Genomic DNA, 18,820 nt, shown 5'->3' with positions numbered 1-18,820 from the left:
GAGTGATGATCTGTTCACAAGCATACAAATTGAGAGACAGTCTGTTAAGCGTCTGCCTTGGCTCAGGTCAGGATCTCCAGGTCCCAGGATCAAGCACCACATCAGGCTCCCTGCTCAGCAGGGAGTCGGCTTCTCCCTCTGCCTGTTCCCACTGCTCATTCCCTCCCCCACCTCTCTTTCTCTCTCTCTCTCTCTCAAAATCTTAAAAAAAAAAAGTACATCACTAAGTGATGCATGTACATGTTAAAGCATGTTAGCATAAAATGCTAGTGCTAGACGGCTCTCAGAAAGCACCTACCCAATCCCCTCAACCTACAAAAGAAGAAACTTTAGCTAGAGATTAAATGATTCGCCCAAAACAACAGAGGTAACTCAGTCAGTGACAAAGTGTCCCACCCAAGTGCTTTCCAGGGTACCACTCTGCTCTTTTTAGTATAAAAAACATACGTTAATGAAATATCTGACAAGACAAATCAGCCATTTGTGATATGATCTGTGAATGGATATAAGAAAGTTATTAGAAGCACATGCATCAGGGCACTAAAAATTGGTTGGGAAGGTGTTAATTTATTCCGTATTGTTTTGCTGGTTCTGTTGAGCATATTGCATTCTTTAGTGAAGAGGAATTTAATGACTTTTAGAGGAAAAAAAAATCTCGATTTGTAAATACTCTAAGAAAGAAGAGTAAAGCATTTCTTGTTATAGAATAGAACGTGCACTTCTCTTCCTTCAGCAGGGAACATCCTTTCCGCCACACACAAAAAGCCAGCCAAACCCTCCTCACTACAAGCTCCTGCTCAACTGCTAGCTCCTTTCCAAGGACTTCCAAGCCTTAGGTCAGAAGCTCTCCTTCCTCTGGGTTCCTCTATCCTAACCTCTGCAGAAGTCTGTCTTACTAGAAAGCAGCTCGTTGACGGCAGGAATTCTGTCTTAACTTACCTGGCTCTTGGGCTCTGCAAAATCCTTTATATATATTCAATTATAGTTAATGAACTGAAGCATTTATTCTCAGAATCCCACTTGGTGATCTGCCTTTGCCCCACACCAACACCTGGACGCACTGAAGCGTTACCCTGGAGTGGAAATCCTGCATCCCGCTGTCAAGCAAAACAGTTTCTATAATATGAAATCCTAATGCCTTTTACATCTTCTGCGTTCTGGGTGTCTGACGTCCTTTCCCCTCGAGGGGAACGGTAAAACAATATTCATTATGCAAGTCAACCATACCGTTCTAAACCCACGTTCTCTAAGTGCTAACCTGGATTTTTTTTTTTTTTTTAAATCTCGGAACATCATTTGCTAGAGTTTACAGCTGAAAACAGCAGATAAAAGTGAAATGCATGTAAGACACAATGAAACGTCCTTAAAAGCTCCTGAGACTATTAAACCAAATAATCTTCCCCTGTTGGCTCGCTCAAGGCAAATTTGTTTTGGGGATTTTTGCTGTTTTTCTTTCCGACAGAGCAACGTGATAGCCCAGACTAGCGGGGCGGACTTGGACGGAGCGAAAGCGGCGCCGTCCCCGCCGCGATCACCGAGGGGTGCGGGCGGCTCGGGCTCCCCGTCCGGGCCAGGCTCTCAAAGCGCCCGACCGCTCCCCGCGAAGTGAGCCCTTCTGGGCTCCGCACACAAAGAGCGGGCGGAGGGTCCGTGAGCGGACCCGGCTCGGGCACACGCACCGGGGCCGGGCACCGGGCCGGGCGCCACCACGCCAAGGGGTCCCGCCGGCCCGCGAGCCCCGCGCCCCGCACGCCCCCCGCCCGCCGCCCCGGGGTCTCACCGCCGCGCGGCCGCCTTCCATCTTCCATCGCCCGCGCCGCCGCCGGGTCCGGGCCGGGGAGCCTCGGGGAGCCTCGGGCGGGCTGGCGGCGCGCTCTTTGTTGGGCTCCCGGGACGGCCGGGCGGTGGCGGCGGCGGCGGCGGTGCGCACCCTGGCGGAGGATGCCCAGGCCGAGGCCGTCCGTCCGCCCGCGCGCCCCGAGGCCCCCAGAGACGTCCGAGCGCCGGCGGGGGCGGGGGCGGGAAGGGGGCGGGAAGGGGGCGGGAAGGGGGCGGGAAGGGGCGACTTCCTGGGGGTAGGAGGGGCGGCGCCCCGGGGAAGGGGGGAGGGGAGGGGCAGCCCCCGGGGGTGGGAGGGGAAGAGGCGGCGCCCGGGGGAAGGGGGAGGGGCAGCTGGGGGAGGGGAAGGGGCGGCCCCCGGGAGTGGGAGGGGCAAGGGGCGGCCCCCGGCCCTGAGCCCACGCGGGGTCCGGCGCGCTCGCCCTCGGGCGGCCTCCCCCGGGGGAGCCTGCCTGCCGCTTTGTCTCCTGGCCGGCAGTTTCCCCCCCCTGAGGACAGTGAGAGGCGCTTTCCGGGATGTTTCCTCCCTGGAAGGGCGGGGAGGGATCCGGGAGGGGGAGCCGCGCGCCTGCGCTCCCCGGGGCCGCGGCGGCGGGGGTGCCCCGGGGAGGCCCCTCGGGTGAGGGCCGAGCCGGCCGGCCCCCGGGAGCGGGGCTAGGTGGCTGCGGACGCCCCACCCGCCGCCGCCGCCGCCGCCGCCGCCCCGCAGGCCCACCCCCAGGAGGGGCCCCGGGAGAGCCGCGCGCACGCCCACCGCAGGCCGGCCCCCCTTCCCCGTCCCTGCGACGGGGCCCACCGGGCGTGCTGCAGGCCGGCTCTCTCGCGGGCCGCGCTTTCGATCCGAGCGCCAAAGTCCCGAGTCGCGGGCGGCACAGCGGGGCCGGGAAAGGCGCCCCCGTCTGGGGACGGGGAAGGGAGGTGTCGGGCCGAGCGCAAGCCCGGGGCTCAGCCCAGCTCCCGCCAGTCAGCCCGGAGCTGGACGTCCACGTGGCCGGCTGCGCGGTGCTTACGGTGCGTCTGTTACACCTTTGTGTCACGAGCACAGCCTTATCGCTAGAAGATACCAAAATAAAGGGAAGTGGCTAAAAAGGAGTTTTGACCTAGCATTAAATCTCCGCTTAGCTGGAAGTGTGCGGTAGGGAAGGGGGTGGGCGAGGCCCCCGGAGGACATCTCCTGTTCCCGCTCAATCTCCCTCTAGCGCACCCTTTTGAATCCACCCCAAGAGGGCTGACCCGAGACCAGCTCTCTTGCACGTAATCCACATCTGGTTCACAGAAACACTCTACTGTCCCTGGCTTCACTAATTCTGCAAGTGCAGACTAGTCCCAACCACACAGCCGCCACAGCTCTCTGGCCCTGCCCTCAAACCGTGCTCAACTGGCTCCTGCGCTGGGTTTCCCGGGAAGCAGCAGTCTCCAATAGCTTTTTGGGACATGGGTTAGGCCACCATCCTCAGTATTTTCCAGGCACAGGGAACAATTTCAAATATCTACGAGGGGCCCCTTGAAGTCCTTTCCCTAGGCTTAAAATTAGAGAGTAGCACCTCCCACCTCTTCCTGATGGGAAGGAGAGCTAGGCTCCCACTCTTCTCATACTCTCACTTCTTTTTATAGATTTGATATGGGTGTAGGACCCAATATTATGGAAGAGGGTCTCAGGACCATTTCCTTAAAAATCTGCATATGGGGTAGAGGTTTGCCTCACATTCACTTTGATATCTATTGCATTGACACTTCAATAGAACCTAAGACAGAGCTTTATTCACCATCCTCTTACACTTCTTAGCTTGAAAGAGTCCTAGTATTTTATCTTCTCACTATAAATATGTGGGCACATATATATTTACATGGACACTGAAGTATGCACAGTATACATTGTACCAATGGATATAGACTTATATATAAGTCCCTTTCATTGTAGATTCATTGAAGGTGATGATTCTGAAAGCTTGGGCACCCTTGTGGACAGATATCACTGGAAACAATCCTACCTCTATCTGCATCTAGCCCAGTACACCCCAACCACATTGTCCATGTTGAGACACTTCATATTACTTATTCCTCATACATATCCTGTCCAATTTGATAACTACTAGCCACATGTGCCCATTTAATTTAAATGAATTAAAATTAAATTAAAATTCAGTTTTTAGCCATATTTCAACTGTGGCTAGTGACTCCTATATTTAGACAATGCAGACAGAACATTGCCATCTTCAAAAGTTCTCCTGACCGTCCTGCCTCACACAGGGCTTGACACATAGGTGGCATTGAATAAATGACAAATGAAAGTTTGGTCCAAGAATACCATGTGATTGCACTAGTTTATTTTTATGAGAAGATAAAGTTTTTTTTTTTTTTTTGAAGATAAAGCTTTTTAGCGCAATACTGTGTACCAACTCAACCATTAAAAACAAAAACCAAATCTTTACATAGCTACAGCTGCCTTTCCATTTCACACTTGAAAACCTATCTTCACCAGAAAATGCTTCACCATCAGAATAATTGCGGAAAATATTTGGGAAAAAGTCCCTATTCTCCACCCCCCCCCCAAAAAAAAAGACAAATCACTTTTTTTCTGAATCATTCAACAAATGAAAAGGAATTGTTTCAAAAGCAGTATTTGTATTGAAGGGGGAATCCATACAAAGTATTTCTTTGCTGAAATAAGCATTTCACTTCTAATATTTTTTACAGAGTAGAAGTGACCTATGGAAATTACCAGTGATGTGTGTGTTTGAATTGTAAAAGTAACCAGCCATTTCTCCAAGAATAAAGCATAACATAGTAACAGGCTGCTCTACAGTCTGTAATGAGAGGAGACAATGAAGATGACCCCAGGGGCCTCCAGAATACTGAACAAGAGTCAAGCAACAGATAGAGTCTCAGCTCACTCACTGTCTCACCATGGGATGGGAACTTCTAATCTTTAGGAGGCCCTCATTTCCTTTTCTATGACTGGGAAAGATTGGCCTTCCCACTTGAAAAAATTGCAGCATTTGGGGATTTAAAGGACTTTCGATTAAAAATATTCTTTATTTTCATTATCCTCAGTCTTTCTGGCAAGTCTTTAGTGACAATGGCAAATCCCATTGAATGCTCTGAATTGTGAATCCAACAAACTCCAAGCAGATAGCACTTTCCAGAGGATACAGACCACACCTTATTCATTCATTTATTTTTTGTCTCCAGCGGAGCATATTGCCTCGCAGAGAGGAGATGCTCAACAAATGTTCATTGAATGCATAAATGAATGAAAGAATTCTCTCTTCTTGTTTTAGGAAGGAGCAAGAAGTTTAAGAATCTCATTGACTCTGCAGAGAGTAATGTTGGTAAGCACTATCAACAAAGTAGGTAAGAGAACTTTGACTAGAACTCTCATCACAGAATACATGCATTATGAAGTCTTACATTTGAAATTTTCTGTAAATTTAAATGTTTCTGAAAGGAGAGAGATATACCAGTTTTCTATTTCCCATTATAGACTCTCATTCTAGACAAAACTGCTGAATTACTTGCAAGAAGTGACACATCCCTGAGGCTCAATTCTGACAGAGTGACTCTTTTTTGAGTCACTTCACTTCTAAGATCTGTGAGACCAGCTATTTTGGTCTGTTGATTCAAATAAATCCCATCAGGAACCCTGGAAAAAAGGGTCTTTTCCCTCTGATATCAGCTATATTCAGGTACAATTTACAGACAGTAAAGTTCACCAATTTTAAGTATTATGATATTATGATTTATAAGAAATACTTTTTCCATCTTTGTCCTCATTCCTGGCACAGGAAACCCTCAGAATTTCCTAAGTGACTAGAGCATTAAAATGTCTTTTGTTTTGGGGCACCTGGGTGGCTCAGTGGGTTAAGCATCTGCCTTTGGCTCAGGTCATGATCCCAGCATCCTAGGATCAAGCCCTACATTAGGCTCCCCGCAGATGAGAAGTCTGCTTCTCCTTCTGCTCCTCCTCTGCCCACTTGTGCTCTCTCTCTCTCTTGATCTTCTCAAATAAAAAAATAAAATCTTTTTTTCAAAAGTGTCTTTTGTTTTGTTAATGAGGTAACTTTTGGGCCTCACCTGAAGATGGGACTTGTTGCTTGTTGCCAGGAGAACCAACCATGTGACTATAGGGTCCCAACTCACTGACCTCTAGGAAGAGGAGAGGCGCTGAAGGTTGAATTGATGCCCAGAACTAATGGTTTAATCAATCGTTTCTGTGTAATAAAGCCTCCATAAAAAACAAAAAGCACAGGTTGGGAGAGAGTATAGGTTGGCAAATACTTGGATTCTGGGAGAGTGGCTCATTCAGAGAGGACATGGAGGCTTTGTGCCCTCTCCCCATACTTTCCCTTTGCATCTCTTCCATCTGGCTGTCACTGAGTTATATCCTCTAATAATAAACTGATAATCCAGTAAGTAAACTGTTTCTCCGAGTTATGTGAACTGCTCTAGCAAATTACCTGAACCTGAGGAGCGAGCTATGGGAACCTCTAATCTATAGCAGGTTGGTCAGAAGCCCAGGTGGCAACCTGGACTTGTGGTCTCTGAAGAAGAGGAGGTGGTCTTGCCATTAGTCCCTTAAGGACTGAGCCCTTAACCTATGGGATATGATGCTGTCTCCAGGTAGATAGTGTCAGAATTGAGTTGAATTGTAATATACCCAGCTGGTGTGGGAGAATCAAGAGTCACAAGCTCTACCCCTGAGCCAGCCAGGTACCTCTCATGCGTATTCTTATATGGATCTATAGTTTATTCCTCTATATTGTTCAGTAATGTTCCATTGCATGGATACATAATTTGTTTCTCTACCAGTTGATGGACAATTGTGTCCGGTTTTAGGCTTTTACAAAAAAAAAAAAGTATGCATATATATGTTCAAGTTTTATTGTGTATACATGTTCTTTCTTGGATAAATACCCAGATGTGGTATTGCTACTTTTATGGTTTATATATGTTTAACTTTATTTTTTTAGAATACCGAATATTTTTCCAAATTGACTATATTATTTTGCATTCCCATTTGCAAGGTGTGAGAGTCCAGTATTCTACATTGTTGCCAACATTTAGTATTATCCTTTTCTATTTTTTAATTTTGGCTTTTCATGTGTGTGGTTAGTAGTTTGACTAGCACTTCTTTTTTTTTTTAATTTTATTTATTTATTCATAAGAGACAGACGGAGAGAGAGAGAGGCAGAGACACAGGCAGAGGGAGAAGCAGGCTCCATGCAGGGAGCCTGACGTGGGACTCGATCCCAGGTCTCCAGGATCAGGCCCTGGGCTGAAGGCGGCGCTGAGCCACCTGGGCTGCCCTGACTAGCATTGCTTAATGATGACTGGCACTAAGCATCCTTTTATGTGCTTATTTCCAATTTCTGTGTCTTCTTTCATAAGGTATCTGCTTAAAATGTCTTTTTTCTCTTATGATTTGTGTTTTTAGTGTACAAAGAAATCTTTGCCTAACATAATGTCACAAAGAGTTCCCCTATGTTTGCTTCTAGAAGTTTTATGGTTTTAAGTCTTATGTTTAGGGATGCCTAGGTGGCTCTGTTGGTTGTCTGCCTTTTGGCTCAGGTCATGATCCCAGGTCCTGAGACTGAGTCACACATGGGGCTCCCTGCTCAGTGAAGCCTGCTTCTCCCTCTGCCTGCCACCACTGCCGGCCCGCCCTCGTGCTCTCTCTCTTTTTATCTCTGACAAATAAATAAATGAATTTTATGCTTACATTATGACTTAATTTTTATATTATGGTATAAGTGAAATGTCTTCTCACATGGATATCCAGTCATTCTAATGTCATTCTTTAAAAGATTATCTTGAGATGGGGTAATATAAGTTTTTCAACTTTGTTCTTCCTTTTCAAAATTGTTTTGCCTCCTCTAGGTCTTTTGTATTTCCATATAAATTTGAAAGTCACCTTGTTGATTTCTTTAAAAATGCCTTCTAGGATTTTGATTTGGATTGCACTAACTCCATAGGTCAATTTGGAGAGAATTGAAAATTTCAGCAGCACTTAGTCTTCTGAAACATGAACATGTCATATATATATATATATATATATATATATATATCCATTTACTTAGGATTCCTTTCATTTCTTTCATCAGTGTTATATAGTTTTCAGTGTATAGTATTTACACATATTATATTAAGTATATACCCATTGTCACATAATTTTTCATGATATGTAAATGTTATTATTTTCTTAATTATACTTTCAAATATTCTGCTACTAATACAGAAAAACAAATTTTATTTTTGTGTATTGATCTTGTGTCCTGTGACTTTCCTAAACTCACTTATTCTAACAGTTTTGAAATAAATTCCTTATAATGTTTAACATAGCTGATCATGTCATTTGTGAATGAAGATAATTTTACTTCTTTCTTTATTATACTGATCAGGAACTTTAGTATGATATTAAATCAAATTGGTAAGAATTCTTGCTTAGTTTCTGATCTTAGGGGGGAAGGCATTTGTCTTTCCCTAATAGGTATGATGTTAGCTACAAGTTTCTGGTAGATGATTTTCATCAGGTTGAGAAAGTTCCCTCCCATTCCCAGTTTGTTGAGAGGTTTTTCTTCTTTTTCTATCATGAATGGGTACTGAATTTTGTGAAATGCTTTTTTTTTTTTTGCATCTATTGATATACTCATATGATTTTTCTTTTTTATCCTGTAATTTTGGTGAATTACAATGACTGATTTTCAAATGTTAAATCAACCCTACATTTGAGATAAACCTCATTTGATCACCATATATTATTGCATTAGTCTGCTAAAGCAGCCATAAAAGAATACTACAGTCTTTGTGGTTTAAACAACAAAAATATACTTTTTCACAGTTCTGAAGTCCAAGATTAAGGTGCCAGCTGGATTAGCTTCCAAAGAGACCTCACTTCTGGGCTTCTAGACAGCCACCTTCTTGCTATTCCTCACATAGTCTCTCCTTTGTGTGTCCACACTCCTGGGGTCTCTTTCTCTTATAAGGACACCAGTCTTATTGGATTAGGGTCCAACACTTAGGACCTCATTTAACCTTAATTATCTCCATAAAGTCCCTGTCTCCAAATACAGTCACATTGGGGTTAGGGCTTCAACATATGGTTTTTTGAGGGGACATTCAGTTCATAACAATTCAGTTCATAACAATTATACCTTGTATATGTTGCTGAATTCAACTTGCTAATTATTTTTACTATCATTGCAGTTATGCTCATGAAGGATATTGGTTTGACATCTCCATTCTTCTATCTTTCTGATTTGAATATCATGGTAACGCTGGCTTCATAAAAGAGTTGGGAAATATTTTCTTCTCTCCTGCTCTCTAGAAGAGTTAGTGTAGATTCAGTTTTGGTTCTTCCAGAAGTGTTTGGAAATTATAATTTACCTGCAATGCCATTTGAACTTGGAGTTTTCTTGGAGAAGGTTTTTAATTACAAATTAAATTTTTAAAAATATACATATATATGTATATATAATTGAATGTAATAATAACATATAAACTATATATGGATATCTATTTCAGGTTATCTAATTCTTAAGTGAGCTCCTAAAGAACTTGTCTATTTCATTTACACTGTCAAAATTAATTCAAAAAAATTTTTCATAGCATTTTTTTATTATCCTTTTAATGTCTCTATGATCTCTAGTCATGTTCTCACGTTCATTCTTGATATTGGTCATTTGTGTCTATTTTTTCCTTACCAGTTTAGCTACAGGCCTGTCAATTTTATTGATCTTCTCAAAGAATTAATTTTTTGTTACATTTATAGTCTATATTGTTTTTCTAGTTCCTATTTTATTGATTTCTATTTTTATTGTTTCTATGTCCATTTTACTTCTTACTTTGGATTTAATCAGCTTTTCTTTTTCTAGCTTCTTAAGGTTGCAGCTTAGAAAAATCTTTTTTTAAAGATTTTATTTATTGGGATGCCTGGTTGGTTCAGCAGTTTAGCCCCTGCCTTCAGCCCGGGGAGTGATCCTGGAGTCCTGGGATCGAGTTCTGCATCGGGCTCCCTGAGTGGAGCCTGCTTCTCCCTCTATGTGCCTCTCTCTGTGTGTCTCTCATGAATAAATAGATTTTAAAAATTTTAAAGATTTTATTTATTTGAGAGAGAGAAAGCACAAGTAGGAGAGTGGGGGAGAGGGAGAGGCAGACTCTCCACTAATCAGGGAGCCCGATGTGGGGCTCAGTCCCAGGACCCTGAGATCATGACCTGTGCTGAAGGCAGACACTTAACTGACTGAGCCACCCAGGTGCCCTACAGCTTAGAGAGATCTTGAATTTAAGCCAACGACGAAGAAAATAAGGCATATTATAAGCAAGTGTAGACTGTAGAAAGGTTAAGAGGTGGGGCATCCAGGCAAAAATACGAAGCCAATATCTGACAGAGAATATCTCCAGATTCTGTAAATACTCCCCCAATACACATACACACACACACACACACACACACACACACTACAGAATAACACAGTTTTCCCCAACTCAACATTTATCCTCTCCAGCCCCAAATCAACTTAATTTCTAAACTTTTACCACTCTTTCATTTCTGAATTACTCAAACAGGAGAAACTCAGCATGATCATTGCTACAGCCTCTGAGGATCATCCTAACTCTGGCCAAGAAATGTACCTGGATAAGCTGCTTTTCCCTTCAAGCTCCTCTTCTTCAACTCATTGCTAAATGTGGCTCCTTGCTAAGGAATAACTATGGCAGAAACAATCCCCTGTGTTTACTAGCCTGCTTTAATTTCCTCCTACACATGTTAGGAAGACTATATTTCCTAGCCCAAAGGTATCTAGATGGGGCCATTTTATTAGTTCTGGTCAATGAAATGTCAACAGAAGTAATATATGCCACTTCAAAGCTTGACACCCAAAAATCTTCCTTGTTCTCTTACGTGTTTATGAGGGAGTTGCCAGTGCCCAGAGCAACCAGAACATTCACCAGCATACATTCTGTGAAGTACATGAGAAATAAACTTCTATTGTGTTAAGCTACTGAAATTTACGGGTTTTTCTATTAAAGCAAGAACATTACTTACATTGATTAATACGTAGCCCCAGTACACATAATCAAGTACCAAATAATAAGCATACTACTTTGAAAGCTATAAGGGAATTCTGTTGTTGGAAGATATGAGAATCATGTATTCTGAAAGCAGTTACCAGTTTAGTCACATTTGCCATGCTACTTCTAGGAGTAAAATCACAGCGGGGAACAGGGTAGTGATATAACTAATTTAAACTCATGCTTTTATCTACCTTGTTGAACTGCTTTTTGTTGTTTGACACAATAAAGTCAAGAATAATCTGAAAAAGTACTAAACACATATGTAGGTGAAGGTATTCCCTCACTTCTCAACAAATGATCTAAAAGCTCTCCAATAAGGAGACTTAGGATGAAAATTCATTAACAAGTATGTTAGATTTATCATAGTGTAGATAAGTGCTACTTGTGAAGAAAGTGGGTGACATTCTGATGACAGGTTTGTTTCTGCATGTTAACTAAACGGGGGTAGAAAAATAAAACCATGAGTAAGAGATTCAATCAACTTTGTAGACAGAACTAAAAGGGACATTAGAGATTATTTAACTCAATTTCTTTATTTTACACATGCACTCTTGGTATAGGTTGCAAGGCAATTGTTCCAGTCAAGTCATCATCATAACATTTTACTATAAAAATTTAATAATTGGTTTCCTGCCTTGTTAATTTTCCCCATTCTCACTGGTGTGAGGTGGTATCTCATTGTGGTTTTGATTTGTATTTCCCTGATGGCAAGTTGGAGAGGATGCGGAGAAAAGGGAACCCTCTTACACTGTTGGTGGGAATGTTAACTGGTACAGCCACTCTGGAAAACTGTGTGGAGGTTCCTCAAAGAGTTAAAAATAGACCTGCCCTACAACCCAGCAATTGCGATGTTGGGGATTTACCCCAAAGATACAGATGCAATGAAACGCCGGGACACCTGCACCCCGGTGTTTATAGCAGCAATGTCCACAACAGCCAAACTGTGGAAGGAGCCTTGGTGTCCATCGAAAGATGAATGGATAAAGAAGATGTGGTTTATGTATACAATGGAATATTACTCAGCCATTAGAAACAACAAATACCCACCATTTGCTTCGACATGGATAGAACTGGAGGGTATTATGCTGAGTGAAATAAGTCAGTCGGAGAAGGACAAACATTATATGGTCTCATTCATTTGGGAAATATAAGTAATAGTGAAAGGGAATAGAAGGGAAGGGAGAAGAAATGGGTAGGAAATATCAGAAAGGGAGACAGAACATGAAGACTCCTAACTCTGGGAAACAAACTAGGGGTGGTGGAAGGGGAGGAGGGCGAGGGGTGGGGGTGAATGGGTGATGAGCACTGAGGGGGACACTTGACGGGATGAGCACTGGGTGTTATTCTGTATGTTGGCAAATTGAACACCAATAAAAATAAATTTATTATTTAAAAAATTTAATAATTGGATATATCCAATGATCTACTCTATTTTAGAGAAATGATCACTTTTTGAGGGGAGTCCCTATTGCCACTCCCCATGACTTGGGAATGGGATTCTCAGGCCACTGGACACTTGGAAGGAGGGGACCAATGGAGGATGCCAACCTGAAGCCAATGAGTCATGTATCCTGATCATTTTATTCCAATTACCATCTTCATTTGTCAAATGAATTACAAATAAAAATTCTTTTACCTTATAGAAAAGACATTAAGATTTGTGGAGCAATTTCTATGTTTTAAAAATCAACATTTTATCATCTTACACTACCCCCAAAACACACACACACACACACACACACACACACACACAACCCATATGAGTGATAGTTTATCATCTGTTGTGTTACATGTTAAATATAATATTTAGGGACAAATTGAAAGCCGAGTTGACTTATTTTATAATTTAAGTTATAAATTTGCTGTGGAATTTTTTCAGGTAGGAAAATATTTTCAAAGAAAGTGTTAGTAGTTTTGTAGTTGATGGATGTTCAACATAATGTCAGAGTGTAGAACTTGCCTCTCATTTTGTTCTGAATATAAGTTGAATAAGCCCACATTTTAGCTACATAAATTCTGAAACTATAAACATCAAAAAGGAGGGCTATTTTAATGCTCTAAAATTTGTCATTTGGTAAAAATGCCACATAGATGTCTCACACACACGCACCGAACAACAGGGATTTATCTTCAAATCCATTTTGTTCCGAAAAATGACTTTTTAGTTATTCTTGAATATGAGATTTTCTCCTTTAATTTTTTTCTCATCTGTGGTTTACTAAGGAAAGTGCCCATACCGGATAGACTAGTTTATATTGCCTACCCAGTAATAGTGCTTCTAGTAAATGATTAATTCTACAATGGCTGTCTGTAAAAGGACATTTTTTTCTCTTACTATCTATTTTGGCCTTCAAACTTTAATTTTTATTTTCTCTGAAGAATAATTTTTGCTGCATTTGAAGGATCTGTGTAGATGTAGGTTTGAAGGTAAAAGAACAGATTTTAAACCTCCTTTCTTTCTCTGCTTTGTGCTCTTCTTTTTCTTCTGTTTCCATTCTCTTCCTGTACTGTTTATATTGAGCCTTTTACCCTTGCCTTAGTTACCTCTCCAGGATTCACTTTCTCATTTCCTTTGCCCTTGGCTCTGTCTCAGCCTCTCTTGAAGGCTCTTAGTCAGTTCACTGTTCCCTTTTGTCATAGTAACAGCCACACTCCTAGGAGTAGCAGTCTCAGGAGTGGCTGGGACCAACCCAACGTCATGTCCCACAAACAAGTCCCGAATGTTGTGGATTTCAGCAGCTCTGTGCAACTAGACCAGAGTTGTCACCATGCAGTACTGTTTAGAAAGAAGGAAAGAAAAATGGGGAAAAGGATGAGAAAGAAGCTCCTACTGTTTAAAACCTAGATCAGTTCCCTGCTTGCTCACTGACAGAAGAGTCAAACGACAAGGTAGAGGTTGATATAAATATTTAGGGAAATGTGATTATGACATCAAACATTCTGGATGTTAAGGGAAGTAATTTGTAATTTTAAATACAGTGAGCCACAGACTTAGGGAAACCAGTTGGAAAAAAATCTCCACTTAAAATGACCTAAGGGGTGTCAGAGGAAAACCTAGTAGAGACTAGATTGTCAAAACAAGTGGATTTTTCCCCCCAGAATTATGGCTATTTCAGAGCAAAAGTCTGAAAGAGAAAAGTTTGCTCCATATAATTAGTATCATTTAACCAATAATACCATATCACCAATGTAGTCAGTCTCCCAAGCATTACATTATAGAAAGAATCCAGTGTAGAAAAGGCTGAAAGATAAAAGAAGTCTTTCCACCTTCCCTTTCCAAAAAATCATATGGACCCAGGAATCACCTATTTCAATCTCACCCTCAAGTGGAAAGCCCTTCTACAATATTTTTAACAGGTGACATTACTTCTGGTGACAGAGAAGTAAGTCATTGCCTCACAAAGCAACCCATTCCTTTTTTTAACAACCTTCCACTAATGAAGTGCTGACACTCATGCACTCTTCACTGTATACAAGGCATAGGCCTGAGTGCATTCTCAGTGCTTTAATTTAATCCCCACATGAACCTGAGCAGCAGGTCTGTGGCTTAGAGTAGGTAGCCTGACTTATGGAAGGGACAGAGTCTGGATTTAGGCCCATCTGACTCCAGAGTGTTTGCCGTAACCATAATGCCATGATGTCTTAGATCATATTTCCCCGGAGTTTCCACCGTGCACCTTGGTCTGGATCCTAGAGGACAAACCATCAGTCCAATTTGTCTTTCCCTCCAATAACCCTTCAGACACTTGAAGATGGTGACTGGGTCATCTTCCCATCCTTCCCCTTAACTCTTCTCTTCACTGTTAATTTAACAGCAGATTTTTTTTCAGCCTCTGTCATTCTGATGACCCTATTCTCAGGATGGGTACCCAGGAAGAAACATAATAGATAAGATACAGAGTAATAATTATAGATGAAATTTTCATTTTTAGCTATCCAATTCAGTAACAGAAAAAATTTTTGAGTAACAAAAAATTATCTTTATAAATATCTGCTGTTGCATGTACTTATGTGTACTTGCAAATCTTTTCATTAGTAACATTATAACATAATTGCCATTCTAAACATATTATAGTGCTACATAATGATGATTTATTGCCCATACTGAATTATGTTTCAGGAGCTAAGAACAGATTTGATGGAGGCAACTATTTCTGTGTATCTTTATTTGCTACCATGGCAACTAATTAAAATAGGTTTGTTTAATTAATTAGTTATTGGTGAAACACTATGAAGATGAAAACTGGTATTAATAGGTGCACAGTGTTTAGTATTGATGCTAGTGTTATCATCATAAATGGTAAAGTGTTCATGGCCAGAATAGATCAGTTCATTTTTTCATTAACAGTCATAATTTCATTGTTGAATTAGGAAGTTTTTTTTTTAAACTTCTTTTCATTTCTTTTCTTTTTTTAAACAAATTAGTTTCTCTTTTATACTTCTCTTGTCCAAATCTTAACTAAAGTTTCCTGATGAAAAAGGAATATCTTCTGATGGTGAATATAGTGTTCAAATACCACTGCTGGGCCTTTTAGTTTCCTAAAGCTGAACAAAGGATATGGAGATTGCCAGGTGTATAAAGCTGGAAGAATTACCACAACATCTCCCCAGAACTATTTCCAGAAATGGCGCAAGTGGTTGTTTGTGGGGGAGGTTTACGTTCCCCCAAATCTTGTTAACCTCCCCTAAATACTACCAATGCTTATGCAATTAAGGTAAAAACAGCCACTTGCCAAGAAGATGCAGCTCCATGACAGCCTGCAGCCTCCCCCTTCTAATAGATTGGCCCCAATTCTGTCCTAGGTTAAAATTCTAGAGCTGCCACTGCCTATCTGCCTCCTGCCGTGACCTCTTGAGTCTCCAGGGAGATCTTAAAGGTGAGCTACTATCATGGAACTTAAAAGTGGGAAGACCTACCAGAGGCCTTTTAACCAGCTCTCTGAATTCTAATAGATAAGGTAATTTACAAATGAGGAAACAGAAAATTCAGATTAGATGAACTCAGAGCTTGTTGGGCTGGGTTGGGTTGGACTGCATCTAGACTAGACTGTAGTAGCATTACGTGGCTGGGGTTGGAAATCTCACCACAGATAGCCCAAAAATACCTTTAGCTTTCTTAGCTTAGACCAGATCCATGTACTTCTGGCTAGGTCCATTTAAATGGGCTAAATGGACTATCTTATTGCCCGTACTTGAAATGCTTAGGCCTGGGCTCCTCTTTAGATGATACCTCACCCCATCATCCACCTCGAGTTAGAACAAGCCAGGGGTATGAAGAAGGATGAATTTGCCTTCAATATTTCCCTTCCTTTGATGCCCTGTGCTTCTGTTTCACAACTCTCTAGAACTAACCCTTTTAGCAATATCTTATGCTCTTTAACATCCTCTGTGCTCCAACCTTTCCTACTGGACATTAGAATTTACCTGTCCTTGAGGTCATTCTACATTACTAACAAAGGAATGTTATAGACAAGTCACTACCAGTGTCTTCAATCCCAGGTTATATATTTGTTTGAAAGAATTCTTCTGTCGGAGTGCTTGGGTGGCTCAGTCAGTTTGAGTATAGCATTCTTTGTTTCAGCTCAGGTCAGGATCTCAGCGTCCCAAGACTGAACCTTGCTTCTGGCTCCCTGCTCATTGGGAAGTCTGCTTGAGATTCTCCCTCTCCCTCTGACCCTCTCATTATGTGCTCTCTCTCTCTCTCTCTCTCTAAAATAGTCTTCTTTAAAAAGAAAAGAAAAAGAATCCTCTGTCCCTTAAATCTAAGGAGTGATAGGTGTGCCTAGGTGATCTCACTCAGTTAGGCATCTTCCTTTGGCCCAGGGTCCCAGGATGGAGCCCTGCATCAGGCTTTCTGCACAGCAGGGAGTCTGCTTCTCCCTCTGCTCCTCCCCTCATTGTGTGTGTGCTCTCTCTCTCTCTCTCAAACAAAGTCTTAAAAAATAAATAAATAAACCTAAGGAGTGGTTGAATGTAACCATTTCAAGGCCCATGGCAAATCAGTGGGAGAACTTTACATGCTGAAGAATCTAACCTGAGGAAGAAAGGTCTGGCTTGCAATATATCAAATGGGATGCTGTTCAAATACAGCTTATATGAAACTGCCTGCTAAAGACATTGTAGAGAGAATTCAGAGGAGATTGGGTCAGATGGCCTTTCAGATGACTTCCAACCTAAAATTCTGAAAAGACTGTGTTAAATCAATAGCCACTTGATTCAATGTTGATCAATGGCAACCTGGAGAGTCTTTCTCACAGCATGTTGTGGAAATCTATTCTTAGCTCTTTGCAATGCTTATCAAATTTATCAAGCTTATCACTTCTAGTGTTGGAATTATTAGCCAGCATGTGACATTATAAGAAACAAGGACTCAAAAGCTCTCAACAAGCTGGGACATGGACTGATCTATCAAGGTGACTTTGGAATACATCTTTCTTTATAAAAATATCCATATTTCTTCTCATTCTTATAATCTGTTTTGTGTTCTTATTTCAGAATTTCAGAAACTAAGCACTGTTCCTAAGTTTGTGATCCTTTTTCCTTTCTTTACAGGATTTTTCACTCAAAAGCAAACTTCCTATGGGACACCTGGGTGGCTCATTGGTTGAACGTCTGCCTTTGGCTTAGGTCATGATCCTGGGGTCCTGGGATGGAGTTCTACATTGGGCTCCCTGCAGGGAGCCTGCTTCTCCCTCTGCCTGTGTCTCTGCTTCTGTGTCTCTCATGAATAAATAAATAAAATCTATTTTTTAAAAAAAGCAGTCTTCCCTTGACCCTATTAATTTCCAAAAATTTATCTCTCTCCTTCCTTGATATTCTAAACTTTTACCAAAAGAAATAATAACTAAATTTTTTTAGGCAGTTACTATGTGTCAAGTATTGGGGTAAACTATTTAAATGAATTATTTCATTTATTTCTCATAATACTTAATGTGATAGATATTAATTTTATTCCTGTTTAATATATGAGGCAATAAGGCATAAAGACATTAAAAATCTTGCCCAAGGGCATACAGTAAATGCTGAAGTCTAGATTTAAATCCAAGCACTTTAATTCCAGAACTCTTAACCATTAAGCCCCTCATCCTTAGTCTCTCAATCCTGAGCAATTTGACTTTTTATCCCACATTGTTGAAACTGCATCTCCTTCTGCCCAGTACTTACCCTACTTGACCTTTCCTATATTGATTTTCTTTCTTCTTTGACTCTGAGACCACATGGATCTTTTTCTTTGCAAATTGCTTCCATAAGTAAAGATTCTGATCTTTACTTTTTTTCCACCTCTCTTCTTTCCCTGTTCTTTTTCTTCTGTTACTCTACTCTTGGCAATGTCATCCTTTCCCACAGCTGCAATTACAAAGTCAATGCAAGTATCTGAGCTCATTTCTGAGTTTCAGTTTTTACATCTATGGTATATGACATATTAGTCTAAGTGTTCCAGTAACACTTCAAACTCAGCATATCCAAAGTTGAACTTATGTTTCCTTTGCCGTTTTAGCTATACCACCAACTTCATCTCTTCCTGCTGACTTAAATGAGATGGTGTGGTGTTGTGGAAAAAACACAGATTGGGGAAATTTATACACATCTTTCATTCCACATAAATTCAGTCTTAAAATGGAAAGGAAAGTTTTCTGATAACAAATATATTCATTTCATCAACATATATAGAATATCTACTTGTGGCACGTAGTGAAGAATGAAAGAGACAAAGTCCCTAACTCATGGAGTACAATAGGGAGGCTGACAATAAACATCCACACAAATAAACACGTATAGAATTGTTAAGTCATTATATTGTACATCTGAAACTACTATAACAGTGTGTTAATTAAAATTGAATATAAAAAATAATATAAAGGAATAATAAAACTATGAAGAAAAATAAAGCAGATCAAGCATTTATGAG

At 41.3% G+C, this 18,820-nt stretch overlaps 1 protein-coding gene and 1 long non-coding RNA gene across 7 annotated transcripts in view; one reads left to right on the top strand and one right to left on the bottom strand.

The window, feature by feature from the left end:
• PSD3 (pleckstrin and Sec7 domain containing 3) overlaps window positions 1-18,820 on the bottom strand; it is a 713,619-nt gene that overhangs the window by 509,262 nt on the left and 185,537 nt on the right. The window contains exon 1 of one of the 6 annotated variants that reach the window (XM_077849459.1): window positions 1,781-1,898. The exons of the other annotated variants lie outside the window; for them this stretch is intronic. Coding sequence (XP_077705585.1) covers window positions 1,781-1,801 — 21 coding nt within the window. The 5' untranslated portion in view covers window positions 1,802-1,898. Of the gene's footprint in view, window positions 1-1,780; window positions 1,899-18,820 lie in introns of those variants that run through there. 6 annotated transcript variants of the gene reach the window in all.
• LOC144284024 (uncharacterized) lies at window positions 13,199-17,664 on the top strand. The gene is made up of 3 exons (XR_013352500.1): window positions 13,199-13,338; window positions 15,715-15,788; window positions 17,464-17,664. It is a non-coding gene; the product is annotated as an uncharacterized LOC144284024 (long non-coding RNA).

Source organism: Canis aureus, chromosome 15, assembly GCF_053574225.1.
Source record: "Canis aureus isolate CA01 chromosome 15, VMU_Caureus_v.1.0, whole genome shotgun sequence".
Lineage (NCBI taxonomy): Eukaryota > Metazoa > Chordata > Mammalia > Carnivora > Canidae > Canis > Canis aureus.
This window is presented reverse-complemented; position numbering and strand designations above follow the sequence as displayed.